General features: G+C 40.1%; 1 protein-coding gene across 3 annotated transcripts in view; it reads right to left on the minus strand.

Annotated features, from left to right (window-relative positions):
• Positions 1–7518: 7518 nt before the first annotated feature.
• Positions 7519–19055, minus strand: part of PPP2R5E (protein phosphatase 2 regulatory subunit B'epsilon) — a 279362-nt gene continuing 267825 nt past the window's right edge. For all 3 annotated transcript variants that reach the window (XM_030215510.1, XM_030215507.1, XM_030215508.1), the window contains exon 14: positions 7519–9570. In XM_030215510.1, coding sequence (XP_030071370.1) covers positions 9471–9570 — 100 coding nt within the window. In that variant the 3' untranslated portion in view covers positions 7519–9470. The remainder of the gene's footprint in view (positions 9571–19055) is intronic.

Consider the following 19055-nt stretch of genomic DNA (forward strand, 5'->3'; position numbering starts at 1 on the left):
ATGATAGGAATTAGTCGACGATGATTCCATGAATTTTCAAATTATGTTCAATGGATAGTTTGTCTGATTGATGGTAAAACTGGTGTGATTGTGAAAGTTGTTAGGACTAAAAATTATAGAAATTCAGTTTACTCCATTTAATTTTAGATGGATGTTGCCCAATTCATCATGAGATCTATGATTGAAGAATGTTGGAGACGATATCCTGAATCTGAGTGTCAAAGGGAAGATAGTCACGTCATCGGTGTATATAAAAAGACTGCAAACATTTAGCCTCTAGGAGGCGACCTAAGGGTTCCATCATGATGTTAAAGATAATGGGAGATACTGGAGATCCTTGTGGAACTCCACAATCTGGGGAGCAGGCTGGAGAGGATGATCCTCCCATTTCGACTTTGTATGTTCTGGATTTGAGGAACCCCATGAACCACTTATGAACATCTCCAAAGATGCCCATTGCATCAAGAATTGTAGATAAGATGTTGTGATCTACCAAGTCAAATGCACTGGACATGTCAAATTGTAGTAAGATAATCATCCTACCCGCACTTAAGATTCGTCTGAATTTAGATATTACTGTAATGAGAACCGTTTCGGTACTGTAGTTGAGTCTAAATCCCGACTGTGTGTAGTGAAGTAAGAAGTGTAATATGTATTCCATCAGTTGTTTTCCTAGCAAGCCCTCCATTACCTTCACGAACAGGGGTATTGAAGCCACGGTCTGTAATTGGATGTTTCATTCAATTTAACTAAAGGATTTATAGGAATAGGAGATAAAATTGTATTTCCCTTCTCAGTTGTTATCAATAGAAATCAAACAAAATAAAACATGGAAAAGAAAATAAGATGATACCTTTTTTATTGGACATAATAATACATTTCTTGATTAGCTTTCGAAGGTTGCCCTTCTTCGTCAGATCGGAAATAAGCAAATGTGCTAGCTGACAGTGTATATAAGTGAAAACATTCAAGCATTACTATGACAGTCTGACAGGGTGGGAGGATGGGGGTGGGTAGGAGGTATACATGGGGACATCAAAGCATATCATTGATATTCTAACAGGATGGGTGTGGATAGGTGAGGGGTGGGGTGATCAACAGAGACATACAGCTTTATGGTTTATAATGGGCTAGGAACCCCAGATCCTTGTTAAGTCCTTTCTGTTGGGTGTTAAAATATTCAATCATTCTGACTTCAAAGGTCTTACGTTCTTGTATGGTTTTAAAGTTACCTTTCAGGATTCTCACTGTGAAGTCACTGGTACAGTGTCCTGGTCCTGTAAAATGCTGACCAACAGGCGTGGGAGCCCTACTGGCACCAGTATTGTTCATGTGATGTCTATGTACATTGAATCTTGTCTTAAGCATCTGGCCTGTTTCTCCAATATAGCATCCTTCGTTACATTTTTTACACTGAATGATATATACCACATTGGAAGATGAGCAAGTGAAAGATCCCTTTATGGATGACTGTGGGGTCCTGTGAAATATTTTGGCATAGTTTGCAACTGGATAAATTACAGGGAAATGTGCCCTTCTGTTCCTTTTCAGTAAGTGATGGAAGTTTACTTCTGATTAGCTTGTGTTTTAAGTTGGGTGGCTGTCGGAAGGCCAGTACTGGTGGGGATGGGACTCTCTCTTTCAGTAATTCATCCTCCTGGAGTATAGGTTGTAGATCTCTTATGATTTTCCTCAGTTTTTCCAGCTCTGGATTGTATTTCACTACAAGGGGGATTCTGTCTGTGGATTTTTTCTCCTTGTACTGTAGCAGATTCTCCCTGGGTGTTTTGAGGGAGGAGGCAATATTCTTGGAGATTATTTTGGAGTTGTAGCCTTTCTGTTTGAAGGATGCAGTCAGGCTTTTAAGGTGTCTGTCTCTGTCCCCTGGGTCAGAGCAGATACGGTGGTATCTTGTGGCTTGGCTGTAAATAATGGATCTTTTCGTATGTGAAGGATCGAAGCTGGAGTTGTGGAGGTAGCTGCATCTGTCTGTGGGTTTCTTGTATATAGATGTTTGTATACAGCCATCACTGATTGAGACCGTGGTGTCCAAAAAATTGACTTTTTCTGGGGAGTAGTCAATTTTGAATCTGATTGTAGGATGGTATGTATTGAAGGCAGAATAAAATTGTTTCAGAGTTTCTTCACCCTCCGTCCAAATCATAAAAATGTCATCGATGTACCGGTAGTATTTTAGAGGTTTGGTCTGGTGTGTATTATAAACCATAAGGCTGTATATGTCTCTGTTGATCACCCCACCCCTCACCTATCCACACCCATCCTGTTAGAATATCAATGATATGCTTTGATGTCCCCATGCAGACCTCCTACTCACCTCCATCCTCCCACCCTGTCATAGTAATGCTTGAATGTTTTCACTTATATACACTGTCAGCTAGCACATTTGCTTATTTCCGATCTGACGAAGAAGGGCAACCTTCGAAAGCTAATCAAGAAATGTATTAAGTTATGTCCAATAAAAAAGGTATCATCTTATTTTCTTTTCCATGTTTTATTTTGTTTGATTTCTATTGATAACTTTAAGAGTGGACTAACACGGCTACCACACTCCTTCTCAGTTGGAAAGGAGCCACTTTTTAACATGGAGTATATGTAATTATGTAGAATGTTGATGAAAAATGCCACAAGGCTTTTGAGAGAATGTAGCTAGGTCATGTGTCAAGAGTACAATGCGAGTGCGAGTATTTGCTGAGGCAGTCTATGTGGTAGGAGGATTAAAATAGGACCAAATCCTATCAGTTTTTATGCCTTCATATTGATGTGTGATATTCAAGTAGTTCATGAAACTGCTAAAAGGATTGGAGCTAGTTAGACTTGTTCTATTTTTGGTAATTATTTTGCTCGAAAAATGTTGCTAGGTCAAGGGCAGATGGAACAGATTCACTTGGAAACTGGAGGTCTTTGGTATCAAATAGATTATTAACTAAATTATAAAGTCTAGTTACAGATTTTTGACCCTCACCGATGAATTTTTAAATTTGTCAGATTTTATAGCTGGTTTGTATTTTATAAGTGCTTTTCCTCCATTCGGTTTTGTTTGCCTCAGTTTTGAGTTTGCACCATTTCTTTTCAAGTTTTCTGCATAATCTTTTTGCATTCATAGTGTCAGTATCAAACCACAGTGGTGATTTAGTTTTCTTTTTTTGTTTTTATTTGTTCAGGAGCTATGCAGTCTAAGGTCTTTTTTGTTGTTTCATCCTGGAGTCGGAAAAAAATACTTGGATTACCTAGAAATACATGTGAATTGACTTGGAATTGGGACCAAAAATCTGTTATGTCTATTTTGTCCCTTATTATATAAGTTGTGGTAGAGTGAAGCATCTTAGATTTATTACAATGGGAGAAAAATGTTTTAGCTTGTTAGAATGCTGTGTAAAGCTTAGTGAAGCATTCTAACCCGCAGTTTTCTGCATTGAGGCCTGAGCGTTTAGATGTAAATAAATGTGCCATGTACTTACTGAACAAAATGTGCAAATTTTTGAATAAAATTTACCTGAGAATTGTAACAAAACCCGTACAAAATAGCCTCATGAACTGTACAATTGTGCAAAACAGCTCATTACCTGTGTGGGAAAAATTTTACAAGACACATGCTTTGCAAAACAACTACATAACCTAGAGGTAAAACTTTTTTTGTGATAAAAGTGTGAAATTTTGGGGAAACACTCAAGAAACTTTTCATAAAACTGATTAGCACATTACTTTAATAGGTCTTTTTGTGAGAAAAATATGAAGCAAAACCAGCCCGTTTTCATGAAAAAATCCCCATAGATTAATACACTGGCCTAAAGTACACTACATAGTAGTGCGTACAATTTTTGTCTTAGGGCCCTGTTTACTAAGGCGCATTAGCATTTTTAACACGCCTACAATTAGCATGCGCACTAACCGTTTAGACACCTATAGGGATTATTGTAGGCGTGTACATGGTTAACATGTGTACACGGTTAACGCACGTTAAAGACGCTAACGCACTTATAACACGGCTTAGTAAACAGGGCACTTAGTTAAATTTCACTCCCCCTGCAAGGCATAAAATGGGAGACAACCTTTGCAGGTCAGGAAATAGAAGTGCTTTGATGAACACCTGAAATCAACTGAATATTTAAGGTGAACAGCATACCTCTGAAAACTTCAAACACAAAAATATAAGTTCTTATTCCATGGAATACGAGAAGCCCCATTCTGAACAGGAGCACTATCCCTAGATTCTATATAGCGCACCTAGCGTTCTGAACTGAAATCCAAGTGTATTCTGTAACAACGTGTATAACTTAACTGGCTTAACAAGCCAGAGTGGTTAACAGCACTAAAGCAATAATGAGCACTAATTGGCAATAATTAGAATTTAGGTGCATAACTTGCTAAACGTATTCTGTAACGCACTACGCCTAAATTCTAATGCATGCAGGCAAAAAGGGGCATAGTTATGGGCGGGGAAATGGGCATTTTGAGGGCATTTCAAAATTTACACACGTTATAGAATATGGCCCAATGTGCCTAAATCTACGCCACGTTTTCTTTTGTGTAAATGGAGGCGCATAGTTTTAGGCACTAGGATATCAATTAAGTGTATATACCATGCCTAAATATAGGCGCCCCTTATAGAATGTTTTGGAGCAAATGTTTTCTGTGCAGATTTTTTAGGCACCATATATAGAATTTCCCCCTATATGGGCAATGGGATGTCCAGGTCAGGGTATTAATACAGAGCCTTTTGTAAAATATGTATAAGGATGCCAGCAAATACATACAGTGATTTTATAAAAATAGTCAAAAATAAAGAGTAGCATCACTTGACAGCTTCCATATGTAAGTGCCAGCAACTACACATGGAAGTGGCAATTTCATATTTTCCATGTGAAAGTGCTGGCTCTTATAACATGTGGAGAATAATCTTATAAAAGGTTTCCTAGGTTGGAGGGGGGAGGCAGGTGGGCATCTATTTTATAAAAGATACATACTGTAGGTGCCTCTGAAACTGCCACTAAAAAGTTAAAGAAATCACAGCTAAAATGAAGCCAAGGACATTCACACTAGCTCAGGAGCAGGTGTACATGTTTGAATGTGCTTTATAAAGTACATATGCAAATCATGACCACCTACCTGTGCTTGGCACAAACTCTGCTCCCTGAATGTGTCTATTCCAGAGTTAGAACAAAGTATGTGTGTCCTTGTGACCATGCATATATTGCCATATACATGTGGAAATGCCTCTATAATACCTACATAATAGCCGATTAAAAAAACAAACAAACCGAACAAACAAAAAAAAAAACACCACACAAGTGGTACCAATTAATCAATATATCCACAAAAGTTATTTTTCTCTTAATTCTGGAGGGAAAAATTTTAAAATGGTGGATTAAGGAAAATTAACCCCTTAATTTCTCATTTAAAACCCTGGCTGACATGAGCACTTATGAAATTTACTTGTGGTTCAAAGGAGATACAAAAATTGACAGCAAAATTGTGTTCTATATACACATATTCTATGTATTCCCATTGTAAAATGGGTAATTGATGTATACTTTTTTGGCTCAAAATGCCCCCCCCCCTTGGAACATGCGAGTACCATGCTTTCTAAATGTGTAAATAGTGGCATTCTGAAATTACCATTTGTGTGTGTAGAAATCTATACATTTAAGAGTGAAAGTTATCATGGTGCAGTAAAAGGTGGGCTTTTAATTGCACCTTGATTTACTATGGGAATCCCCAGCCTGGAATATCTCAGTAACGCAGTTGCTGACTCTCATGGTAAAAAGAATAATGCTGCTTGCAAGCCACCTCACAAGCAGTGATATTCAACCAACCTGGCAGCAACTACCTCCAAGCTGCAGCCCAATGCTGCTCAGTCATCAAGGAACCGGCATCTCTAACTGGGTGGCTAGTGCACCCCCCCCCCCCACAAAGCTGTAAGCCCCTCTAGGACCCCCCAAAAATCGAGCTCCTACCCCCCCAAAGTTGAAAAATCCCTGGTGTCTAGTAGTTTGAACAAGGATGTTCCTCAGTCACTCCTGCTCTCGCTGGTGCAATCATGTGCTAGGGGTCAGGTTTCCATATAAGGGCATATATCACTTCAGTCCAAGCAGATCAGGTGAAATGCATTTGCATACCTCCCATTTATACTTTTGCCATCATGCTCCTCTTTTTTTTATTTTTACAGATAGTGCATCTCTGATTTCAAGATCAGGTCTCTGCATCTCTACCTCTCATTATACTGTCAGTAGGGAGACATTTAGCGACATTCACCTCATCCATGAAAAAGGAAAAAACCTTTTTTAAAAACTCTGAATGTTTTTTCTTTTTCCATATTGCAACATAGTCTAAGGATATACTTATCTTTAATTATCATATATGTGCATAAGCTCAGCTGTTGCACCAAGAAGCAGATCATGACTTCGCACCTGGGAAGAAACACAGAATCAGTTAAATCCCTAGATATGCGCAAACAAGTGTAAGATTCATTTCCCATGACCCTGCAAATGAACTCTAAAGTGTTCTTTTCAAGAGCTTAAGTGAAAAAGTCAAAGAAACGAAACAGTTTTAGAGATCTGCATGATGTGCAAAGAAACACATACTATTTAAAGATCACAACAGTAATTTTAAATTTTATACATGTCACCCAACAATTTGCTGCTGTATATAATACCACAGTTCAATTGTTTTATCACTTATCAACTTTCCTTGAAACAACAAAGTAGGAATAGAGTACAAATCCTCATTGCCTGGTTGCAAGAATAGTCACACAGGAGGACAGTGCAGGTTCTGGTAACACGATTAACAAGTATAAGGAGTCTTGCTAAATCTAATGCAGGGACTATGAGTGCATCACTCTTTACCCCACCCCAGCTCTACACCCAGTTCATTAGGTACTGTATGAACCTAAATGCAGCATCACAAAACATTGCATTGTCTCAAAGTAGCCAAAAAAAGATTCTTATAAAAGGTCAGTAAAAAGAATATGGGGGATTTCCAGACCTACCACTTCGGGAGAACGTGCATTTATCATGTTGACCACTTATCTTACATAAAAAGAGCAATTTTATAAGCCAGTTTTGCACTTAAAACAGTGAACTATGCGCAGTGCAAGTTGGCCTGTAGTTTTATATTAGGTAAACTCAGGGGATGAATTAGGACGGAGTATTGTGATTTATGCACATATCTCTTTATAAAATAAACTTAAATTAGGCTTTTTCCTGTCCTACTAATCTAGGCACTCAGTTATAAAATTGCCTCCAAAATGGATTAAGAAACAGAAACCTACAGCATGCTGACCAAAGTCATGAATACCATTACATTATAGAATATTGACCGGTGGTCTACCAAAGAGGTGTGGTATACTCTGGATGTTATTTGTCTTATTTAATATTTTAGTGTTCACAGTATTAAAAGTGAATGAGATTGTCAATGACCATCTCCAGCAAACTGATGCAGAGAACCAATAAATACCTTCCTCTTAAAGAATTTAAATTAATCTCATTAAACCACGTTATGTTGGTGATGCATATGACTAGTTTACTGCTGTTTTGTCAATTAACAGTGGCAAATTTTTTGCCCCCCTTTTTTTTCTTTTACAAAGTTGCAGAGAGTTTACAATATCCATATGCAGCAGGAACCATATATACAAAATCATAAAACAGATAATTCTGAAACAGAAGATGGCAACAGTTAAGATTTTGATTTTTACTTGAAAATTAAATTTTAAAAAGTCTACTGAATACTTAAAATTTTGGCAGAAAAATATAGAGGCCAGCATTCATAACTAATTTTGTGAATGCCAACAGCTTTCTACATGTTAATGTGAACAACTCTTACTGAAAATAAATGAATACAAAATGCTGGGGTTGATGCTTCAGGATTATCAGCTCATTGTTGTAATACTTCTTTTTTTGTTTGTTTAAAACAAGTTCAAAAACATCCTGAAAAAAATCCTGAAGCACAAATCTAGCGCTAAATAATAATGCAATAGTATTAGCAAAATATATATACTGTACACAACTTCAATACTTCATCCACCAAGGATATCCAATCCCATTTTTTTTTTTAATACAAAGCAGATAGCTAATAATGCATACTTATAGTACAGCCCTCTTTTGTTTAAACAATTTGGTCACAATGCACCTTTGATATAAAAGCATTTTTAAACTTTATTATTAATACTCAGGACAATAGGAATTTCCAGAATTTCATTCAGTAGCACTTGTTGCACCACTTTTGGTAACAAATACAGTAGTTAAGAATGAGCATCCAGATAGAATGCAGAAGTATGTAATCCAGAGTTTTTCCAGCTAAAAACATAGGGCTGGCACTGTGATGTACAACAGGACTAGAATCTACAAAAACCACTGTAATATGGTTTTCAGAGCTACATCCTCTCTTGCTGGAATACTTTATAAATACATGTTATAAAATAAGGCAACAACTCCAAACAGTCCAAACTGTTTGTTCAACTCTTTTCCCAATTCGGTCCATAAAACCCCTGGGAGACATCTTTTTCCATTGCTGTATGTTTAGTGTTTGTCTTATTACTTTAAAATGGTCCAATAAAATTTAGAGAGCACTAGTGGCTAAAATATTAGGATTACTAAAATGGCTCTGGTACTAGTATCCAATCGTGTTGAATACACCATTAATACTGGTTAGGTAGTTTTCATAGTGTTACCAGTGCCTGCTTTCAAGAATTTTAGAAACAAGTTTGGATTTGCAATAGAAAGTGTGAAACCATATTTCTCACTCCCTACTCTATCACTCTGAGTTTTATGCCCCAAAATAAAATTAAAGATGCACTGGTCCTGGACAAATGCACAAAACATGCTCACACTTAGAAAAACAATTTCAGAGCCCTGCCATTTCCATGGCCGAGTTCCACATGGAAAGTAATCTCTTGAAGATGTGCAAAAAGAAAATGCTGAATTATAGAAAAGTTATCCAGAGAAGGAGGATGATAGACAAACTCATAAGGAAGTGACAGTTTTTCTTCCTTATTTTGTTTTTGTTTTGTTTTTTGCTTTTTTTATTGTTTTTTTTTTTAATTTTACTATAAATAGATTAAACAGTTCAGCAGAAAGACAAGCTAAATTTAATAAGATTGTTCACATTTTAAATTTTTATCATACTCTCTGCTAAAATGATAAATAAGGAACTCTTGACAATGGTATTTTGACATAGCAACTTTCATTAACAGATTTTTGAGGACTGGTTTTAAAGAAAGGTTAAAACAATGATTATGTTGCAAAGTTCTGAGAAGTCCATCTACTGTCCAAACTTTGGATTGAAGTCCATATTTTGTTTTTCCTTTACTTAGAGACAGGTATATACAGTGCTGTTGTAATAATGAAACAAATGTGAAATCTACTGTAAAGTTGCACAATACAGAAAACTGTTGCTCCATCTTCTACTACATAAATATGTGACTCCACAGGTTAATAACACTGCTGTTTCCTCTGTTAAGTTGGAATTATCCCATCACTTCTAAGACCTCTCTTTAGCTCCAAATCCTCTAGTTTTTTCCATAGCTCTTCCCGTTCCTTCTCCTTTTTCTTCTCACTGCCATATCAAATGAAAGAGAGCATTACTATCAACACAGGCTTATAGATTAATATTTTAAAAAACACTTTAAATACCAACTTTAAATTACTTTCAAGTTTACTTTTCTAAGAGTACAACCTTGGTATTCCAAGTCTAGAACTCATGTGGCTGGTATTAATTAGTGTATGTTTCAAGTAAAGAAGGTGACACTAATCATTAAGGACTATGCTGAGACCCACTATACTCATCTTTATTGGTGACCAAGGCTGAACCTGCACCCAGACTTGAAATTGAAAGGTTTTAGCATTAAATCAATAGGCTTAAGAATTACTAATGCTTAACATTTAGGTGAAAGCCAAACACAGATCAGCTTCACTGAAAAGGGCTGTGAAACTACTCCAAACAAAACCAGTGAAGAACTAACGTTTCGAGGAAAAAAGATCCCATAAAGCTGCAGCAATCACATGAAAACACAGCTCTTTTTAGTGGTTCTTCTGCCCACAGTACAACAAAAACCTCCTAGAAAACTTATATTGAGCAAAAAAAATTTTTTTAATATATTTCAATTTTTGACGTTTTATATTATATTGCATTTTTCAACGGCACCTCACAAGCACTACTCAACACTGCCACATTGCTTCCAGTACTAACAACAGCGCACAAAAAATATCAAAATTAGAAACTTATCTGAGTAGTGCAGTTTGTGTGATCAGTGGTTCCACCCCAGTAGACTGGCTTAGAATTGTGCAGTCCCTACGGACCCGTTTCGCATCAGCTTCTTCAGGAAACCACACTTAGCCAAGTTCATTCTGAAAAACAAAAACCATCAGTGACATAAACGAAAAAGAATATAAAACATTGCCCAATAAACAAAACATTCAATGCTAACTCTAACTTGCTGGAGGGTAGTCATTCCACTGTTGAACTTCTGACAAAACAGCGGAGAAGACCCGGCGGCCATATAAATAACTGTCCAATCATCAGTTTCCCAATCAAAAGTCACAACGTCAAAATGAAAACTGTCAAAAAAGAGACAAAAAGAATAAACTGGAAATCAAAAGAAAAAACTGGAAAATCAAAAGAAAAGCTACAAGAATGATGCCCAATGCATGGTGGAGTTGAATCCATGGGGTTCCAATTATTAAATGAAAAATCCAACACTGTTCCATTTGCAGAAGCCTCTTGTTGCAGTCTCCTCCCCGTATGTGATTGTATGTTGGTAAAACTGAACGGAGATTAACCATCTGATTGAGTGAACATAAACCGTGTATGACCAACAACAAACTGGGGGCACATTTGGTGTCCCATTGTAAGGAGTTGCAGCATAGTTTTGAAACGCTGAAGTGTTGGACAATTGACAGCGTAGCTAATCACATACGGGGAGGAGACTGCAACAAAAGGCTTCTGCAAACGGAACAGTGTTGGATTTTTCGTTTAAAATCATTGGAACCCCATGGATTCAACTCCACCATGCACTGGGCATCATTCTTGTAGTTTTTCTTTTGATTGTCCAGTTTTTTTCTTTTTGTCTCTTTTTTGACAGTTTTCATTTGACGTTGCGACTTTTGATTGGGAAACTGATGATTGGATAGTTGTTTATATGGCCGCCGGGTCTTCTCCGCTGTTTTGTCAGAAGTTCAACAGTGGAATGACTACCCTCCAGCGAGTTAGAGTTAGCATTGAATGTTTTGTTTATTGGGCAATGTTTTATATTCTTTTTCGTTTATGTCACTGATGGTTTTTGTTTTTCAGAATGAACTTGGCTAAGTGTGGTTTCCTGAAGAAGCTGATGCGAAACGGGTCCGTAGGGACTGCACAGTTCTAAGCCAGTCTGCTGGGGTGGAACCACTGATCACACAAACTGCACTACTCAGATAAGTTTCTAATTTTGATATTTTTTTGTGCACTATTGTTAGCACTGGAAGCAATGTGGCAGTGTTGAGTAGTGCTTGTGAGGTGCCGTTGAAAAATACAACATAATATAAAAATTCAAAAATTTAAATATATATATAAAACTTTTTTTGCTCAATACAAGTTTTCTAGGAGGTTTTTGATCTATGATTACTTGTTGTACTGTGGGCAGAAGAACTGCTAAAAAGAGCGGTGTTTTCATTTTATTGCCGCAGCTTTATGAGATCTTTTTCCCTCCTTGAAATAGAAGTTCTTCACTGGTAACATTTAGGTGAACCATACTTCTAACACAGCTAACGTAGAAAATAGCTCTCAAGTGAAATGAGAAATAAAAATATTCTCATATGTTTAAATATATTTCTTGTTTCATCACAATTTGCTACATGTATATATGAACTAAAAAGCATGCTAGCTATTCCTATAACTAAATCAGATCAGTGGATCTGAATTTCAGAATGCTCTGAAATCAGGATATAATTATCAGCAGTATATTTTATATCTGTATATATATATATATATATATCTGAATGTGTATATGTGACATGTTTATATATACACGCATGCATTTGGTGCAAAACCAACAAAGCACGTCACTCAGAAACACCATCTCTACTGTGAAGCACAGTGATGACAGCACCATGTTACTGGTACGTTTCTCAGCAGGAGCAAGGTCACATCAGCATAGATGGGACCATGAATGTTGAAAAAACAGAAAAGTTCTTAAAAAGAACCTGCTACCCTCTGCAAGAAATCTGAAAATGGAATAAAAGTTCAACTTTCAGCATGACAATGACCTGAAAAACACAGCAAAAGCTACAATAGATTGGGTAAGGAACATGAGAGGTAAACGCACTTGAGTAACCCAGTCAGAATCCTGACTACAATCTAATTAAAAATCTGTGAGATGTCTGGTCTGCTGTCCATCAGTGCTCCCCAAGGAACTTGACAGAACTTAAACAGAAGAATGGTCTAATACTGATGAATCTAGCTGCACAAATTTGGCGGATACCTATCCCAGCAGGCTCTGTTATTTATTTTATTTATTTTATTACATTTGTACCCTGCGCTTTCCCACTCATGGCAGGCTCAATGTGGCTTACATGGGGCAATGGAGGGTTAAGTGACTTGCCCAGAGTCACAAGGAGCTGCCTGTGCCGGGAATCGAACTCAGTTCCTCAGTTCCCCAGGACCAAAGTCCACCACCCTAACCACTAGGCCACTCCTCCATTATTATTGCTGGCAGTAATGTTTCCACAAAGTACTGAAGAAAGTTTTAGAGCAAAAAGAACATCCTTCAGAAAACGGAAGGAGGATTCAACTGAAGATAATAAAAAACAGCATAAAGAATGGCAAGTCAAATGCAAAGCGCTAATAAGGAAGGCAAAGAAAGACTGAAAAGACTGCCATGATGGAGGCAAAAACATAAAAAATATTTTTAGGTATATTAGAAGAAGCCGGTAAAAATTGTTTGGACCGCTAGATGACCAAGGGGTAAAAGGAGAACTCAGGGACGACAAGGCCATAGTGGAGAGACTAAATGAATTCTTTCTTTCGGTCTTCACTGAGGAAAATGTGGGGGAGATACCAGTGCCAGAAATGGTATTCAATGCTGACGAGACAGAGAAAACCTGGAAGATATATTAAAGAGTAGCAAATTGCCTGGACCAGATGGTATACATCCCAGAGTACTGAAAGAACTGAAAAATTAACTTGTAAAGCTATTGTTAGTAACAAGTAATTTATCTTTAAAATCAAGCAAGGTACTAGAAGATTGGAGGGTGTTTATGTTGATAAAACTGCCCTTAATACAACTGCAAACTACAGTGATGTAAAATCAAAAAATAGTAACAAAAGCAATGAAAGGAACGCCATAAAAATAGGACAGTGTTACATTCATACGATCTCAGTCGCCAAGAAGCAGTGTAGAATATCCTTGAAAGATACTATTGAAACAGGATCTTTAGGGAATCCCGAGAGGTTTCAATAATGGTGAAAGAAGGCCAGGATTGTTTTTATAGGAGCACAGAGTAAAGGATGCAACTTATCCCCATAAACTTCAAAGGAGCTTGTAGATAAAAGGAAAAAAAACAACACAATTTGAAGTGTCTATACATAAATGCTAGAAGACTAAAAAATAAGATGGGGTTGGAGTATATAGCACTAAATGAAGAGGTAGATAAAAAAGGCACTCAGAGACCTGGAGGAAGAAGGACAATCAATGGGACACTTATCAGAGTACAAACTGTATCACAATGATAGAAAGGATCAAACTGGAAGGGCAGGATGCGCTATATGAAAAAGAGGGAATTGAGTCAATCAAAAAAAATATTCTACATGAAAACAGATGGCAGCATGGAATCCTCATGGATAGAAATTCCATATGGGCTGTACTACCTTCTGCCTGGACAGGACAGACAGATGAAGTAATGTTTATAGAAATTAGGAAAGCAGGCAAACTGGTAAACAGTATAATAATGGGTGAGGCCAATTACCCCAATATTGCCTGCTTAAATGTTAGATCAGGGAGTGCTAGGGAGGTAACATTTTTAATATAATAAATGACTGCTTCTTGGAGCAACTGGTTCAAGAACCCACAAGAGAAGGAGCTATTTTAGATGTCGTCCTTAGTGGAATACAACATGTTTATATATACACGCATGCGTTTGGTTATGATCCCTAACAATCAAATTTGAGATGATATCTGGAGTGAAATCACTAAGGAAATCTACTGTAGCAGTATTTAATTTTAGAAAGGGTGACTATGACAAAATGAACAAGCTTACAAAGAAGCTAAAAGGGTCAACCACAAAGGTTAGGAATTTAAATCAGGCATGGGCACTCTTTAAAAACACCATCATGAAAGCCCAGATCAGATGTATTCTACATATTAACAAAGGTGTAAAGAAGAGCAAATGAGAGCCAGCATGGTTAAAAGGTGACATGAAAGGGGCTATTAGAGTAAAAAAAAGCATACGTCAAAGAATGGAAAAAGGATTCGAATGAAGAAAATAAGAAGTAACATAAGCACTGTCAAGCAAGATGCAAAGCACTGATAAAGAAGGCTAAAAGAATATGAAGAAAAACTTGCCACTGAGACAAAAACTCATAGTAACACCTTTTTCAGGTACATCAGAAGCAGAAAGCCTGTGAGGGAACCCATAGGACCATTAGATCATGAAGGAGCAAAAGGGCACTCAGGGAGGACATGGCCATTGCGGAAAGATTGAATGAATTCCTTGCTTCAGTTTTTATGAAATAACGTGTAAGAGATCTACCTATACTTGAAATGGTTTTCAAGGGTGATGCGGAGGAATTGAAAGAAATCTTGGTGAACCTGAAAGACGTACTGAGCCAAATCGACAAGTTTAAAGAGTGATAAATAAACTGGACCAGATGGTATACACCCCAGAGTACTGAAAGAACTCAATGAAATTGCTGATCTGCTGTTAGTGATCAGTAACCCGTTCATTAAAATCGTCTTTAGTACCTGAGGACTGGAGGCTGGTCAATGTAACTCTGATTTTTTTAAAGGGTTCCAAGACTGATCAGGGAAATTACAGATCAGTAAGCCTGACTTCAGAGCCAGAAAAAATAGTGGAAATTATTTTAAACAATAAAATTATGGAACACAGACAAATATAGTTTAATGGGACAGAGTCAACATGAGTTCAGCAAAGAGAAGTCTTTCTCACCAATCTGCTTCACTTCTTTGAAGGCGTGAATAAAAACATTGATAAAGGTGAGCTGGTTGATGTAGCGTATCTAGATTTTCAGAAAGCTTTTGACAAAGTTTCTCATAAGAGACTCCTGAGAAAATTAAAAAGTCATGGGATAGGAGGACATGTCATTATGTGGATTAGGAATTGGTTATTGGACAGAATGCAGAGGGTAGGATAAAATGGCCATTTTTCTCAATGGAAGAAATAGAAGTGCCACAGGGATCTGTACTGAGATTGGAGCTATCTAACGTGTATAAATGATATGGAAATCGGAACGACGAGCATGGTGATTAAATTTGCCAGTTACACAAAACTATTCAAGTTGTCAAAACACACGCAGATTGTGAAAAATTGCAGGAAGACCCTAGGAAACTGGAAGACTGGGCATCCAAATGGGAAAATTAGGTTCTTACCTTGATAATTTTCTTTCCTTTAGTCATAGCAGATGCAGCCATTAAAGATGGGTTGTGTCCATCAACCAGCAGAGGGAGATAGAGCGCACACTTTTTTCAGTGCCTCATACCAGCTTGCTCCACTGCCTCTCTTCAGTATTTGAAGCTTCCAAAGCAGTATGGCAAACCACAATGGGAATAACATGAGCTTTCCTCACAGCGAACGATGGCCCTACAACAAAGGGCATTAACTCAGAATGGAGGAATGAAACATCCTCCCGGAGGGAATAAACTCATCCTCCAAAACATGAAACTGGAGGGAATTAAGTCATCCTCCTTTAATTGAACAAGAATCCTGAAGACTGTTTTCCGACTTTCTCCCAAGGACGGAATCTCCAGGAAACACGAACAGAACCTGAACTAGATTTACAGCAGATAGCATCAGACAGGGAGGGATCATGGCTGCATCTGCTATGACTAAAGGAAAGAAAATTATCATGGTAAGAACCTAATTTTCCCTTCCTTGTCATAAAGCAGATGCAGCCATTACAGATGGGATGTATCAAAGCAATCCCTAGATAGGGTGGGAACAAGCCACACCACGCGCCAGCACTTGCGCTCCAAAATGTGCGTCCCTCCTGGCAGCCACATCCAGCCTGTAATGTCGGGCAAAAGAGAGCTTAGAAGCCCATGTTGCTGCACTACAAATCTCTTGAAGAGAGAGTGCTCCAGTTTCAGCCCAAAAAGAGGAAATTCCTCTAGTGGAATGCGCCTTAAAGGCATCAGGCGGAGGCCGGCCGGCAAGCAAATAAGCTGAAAAGATAGATTCTTTAAGCCAGCGGGCAATAGTGGCTTTAGACGCTGGAGACCCTCTGCGAGGACCTGATAGCAAAACAAACAGATGATCAGAGGTCCTGAAAGAGTTAGTAACTTGCAGATACTGCAGCAGAGTCCTGCGCACGTCCAGCAGGTGCAATTGCCCAAAAGATTCTGGAAACTCCTCCTCGACAAAGGAGGGCAAGAAAATAGGTTGGTTTAGGTGAAATGCTGAAACCACCTTAGGCAAGAAGGAAGGCACGGTCCGAACCGTGACCCCGGACTCTGAAAACTGCAGAAAAGGGTCTCTACAGGACAGCGCCTGGAGCTCTGACACCCGTCTCGCCGAAGTAATGGCCACTAACAAGACGGCCTTCAGTGTCAAACCTTTCTCTGAAGCACGCCGAAGCGGTTCAAAGGGAGCACCGTGAAGGGCCTTCAGCACTAGCCCCAGGTTCCAAGCTGGACAAGGTGCACGCCCAGGAGGACGGAGCCAAATCACCCCTCTAAGAAACCGTGCCACATCCGGATGAGCAGCTAAAGACACGCCTTCAACCTTGCCACGCAGCGAGGCCAACGCTGCCACTTGCACCCGCAGGGAATTATAGGCCAAGTCTTTTTGTACACCATCCTGCAAAAAGTCCAGAATTGGCGAGACAGGAGCCCGCAGGGGTGTGATGTCTCTGGAAGCACACCAGACTTCAAACTGGCGCCAAATCCTGGCATAAGCCACGGAAGTGGAACGCTTGCAGGCTTGCAGGAGAGTGGTAATTACTTTATTGGAATAGCCTCTGCCTCTCAATTGCGCCCTCTCAATTGCCAGGCCATAAGACCAAATCGGCCGGTGTCCTCCATGGTCACCGGACCCTGTGACAACAGGTTGGGAACCAGAGGTAACTGAAGGGGATCCTCTACGAGCATCTGTCGGAGGTCCGCATACCAAGGCCTCCTGGGCCAATCCGGGGTGACGAGAACCACTTCTCCTGGATGCAGCCGAATCCGCAGGAGCACTCGCCCTATCAAGGGCCACGGAGGGAACACATACAGTAGGCCCGGAGGCCAGGGTTGAGCCAAGGCATCCAACCCCGCCACGCGAGGATCTCTCTGTCTGCTGAAGAAGCACGGGACTTTGGCACTGGTGCTTGTCGCCATTAGATCGATCACGGGCTTGCCCCACTTGGCACATATCTGCAGAAACCCTTCGTCTGCAAATTCCCACTCCGCTGGATCGATCTGATCCCTGCTTAGATAATCAGCTTGCAAGTTGCTCTGACCTGCAATGTGAGCTGCCCACAGAAACTGTACATGCAGCTTGGCCCAGTGGCAAATTTGTTCGGCCTGCACGGCTAGAGCTCTGCACTGAGTGCCGCCTTGTCGATTTATGTTGTCCGACATCACTCTGACAGCCAATCCTTCCAGGGTCACTTGAAAGGCCAGAAGCGCCTGAAACACCGCTTTCAACTCTAGGCGGTTGATGGACCACTCCGACTCCTCGGGTGTCCATAGACCCTGGGCATGCTTCCCCTTGCAATGTGCGCCCCAGCCTTTCAGACTGGCATCTGTCACCACTAGGCACCAATCGGGGAGCGCCAGCGGCATTCCTCGCCACAACATGCTGTCTGAGAGCCACCACTCCATGCTGAGTCGGGCCGCAGGGAGCCAAGAGAGTCTGCATTGGTAATCCTGAGATACTGGAGACCATCTTTGGAGTACAGCATACTGTAGAGGTCTCAGGTGTGCTCTCGCCCAGGGCACCAGTTCCATGGTGGCTGTCATCGATCCAAGCAGCTGGACAATGTCCCCAAGCTCACGGGCGGGGCATCCTCAGGAGCAGATGGACCTGATTCTGAAGCTTGCACCGCCTTTGCTCGGGTAGGTACACATACCCCGAGGCTGTGTCGAACCTGGCCCCCAAATATTCTAGAGACTGCAAGGGGGTCAAGTGACTTTTGGCCAAATTGACGACCCAGCCCAGAGATTGAAGTACTGAGACCACTCTGGCTGTTACATGCTGACTCTCTGCAGCAAAGTTTGCTCAAATGAGCCAGTCGTCCAGGTACGGGTGAACCCGAATACCCTCTCGCCTTAGAAAGGCAGCTACTACCACCATAACCTTCGAAAAGGTGTGGGGGAGCTGTGGCGAGGCCAAAAGGCAAGGCCCGGAACTGGAAATGCTTTCCCATCACCGCAAACCTCAGAAACTTCTGGTGCGGGGGCCAAATTGGAATGTGCAAGTAAGCTTCTTTCAGGTCCAGAGACGTGAGAAACTCTCCTGGCTGTACCGCCGCAATGACGGAGCGCAGGGTTTCCATGTGAAAATGCCGCACTCTCAGGGACTTGTTTAATTCTTTTAAGTCCAGAATAGGGCGAAAAGACCCTCCTTTTTGCGGCACCACAAAGTAGATGGAGTAGCGGCCGCAGCCGTGTTCGGCGGGAGGTACCGGGTACAGGGCCCCTATCTGAATCAGACCTTGTAAAGTCTCCTCTACCGCCGCCCGTTTGGCGGCAGAACCGCATCGGGACCCCACAAACACGTCTCTTACAGGGGCGTCAAATTCTATTCTGTAACCGTCTCTGATCAGGTCCAAGACCCACTGATCTGAGGAAATGTTGGCCCACTCCTCGGCAAAGAGGGAAAGACAGGAGAGGGCCAGCGCACCATCAT

The sequence above is a fragment of the Microcaecilia unicolor genome, chromosome 9, assembly GCF_901765095.1.
Source record: "Microcaecilia unicolor chromosome 9, aMicUni1.1, whole genome shotgun sequence".
In the NCBI taxonomy this organism is placed as follows: domain Eukaryota; kingdom Metazoa; phylum Chordata; class Amphibia; order Gymnophiona; family Siphonopidae; genus Microcaecilia; species Microcaecilia unicolor.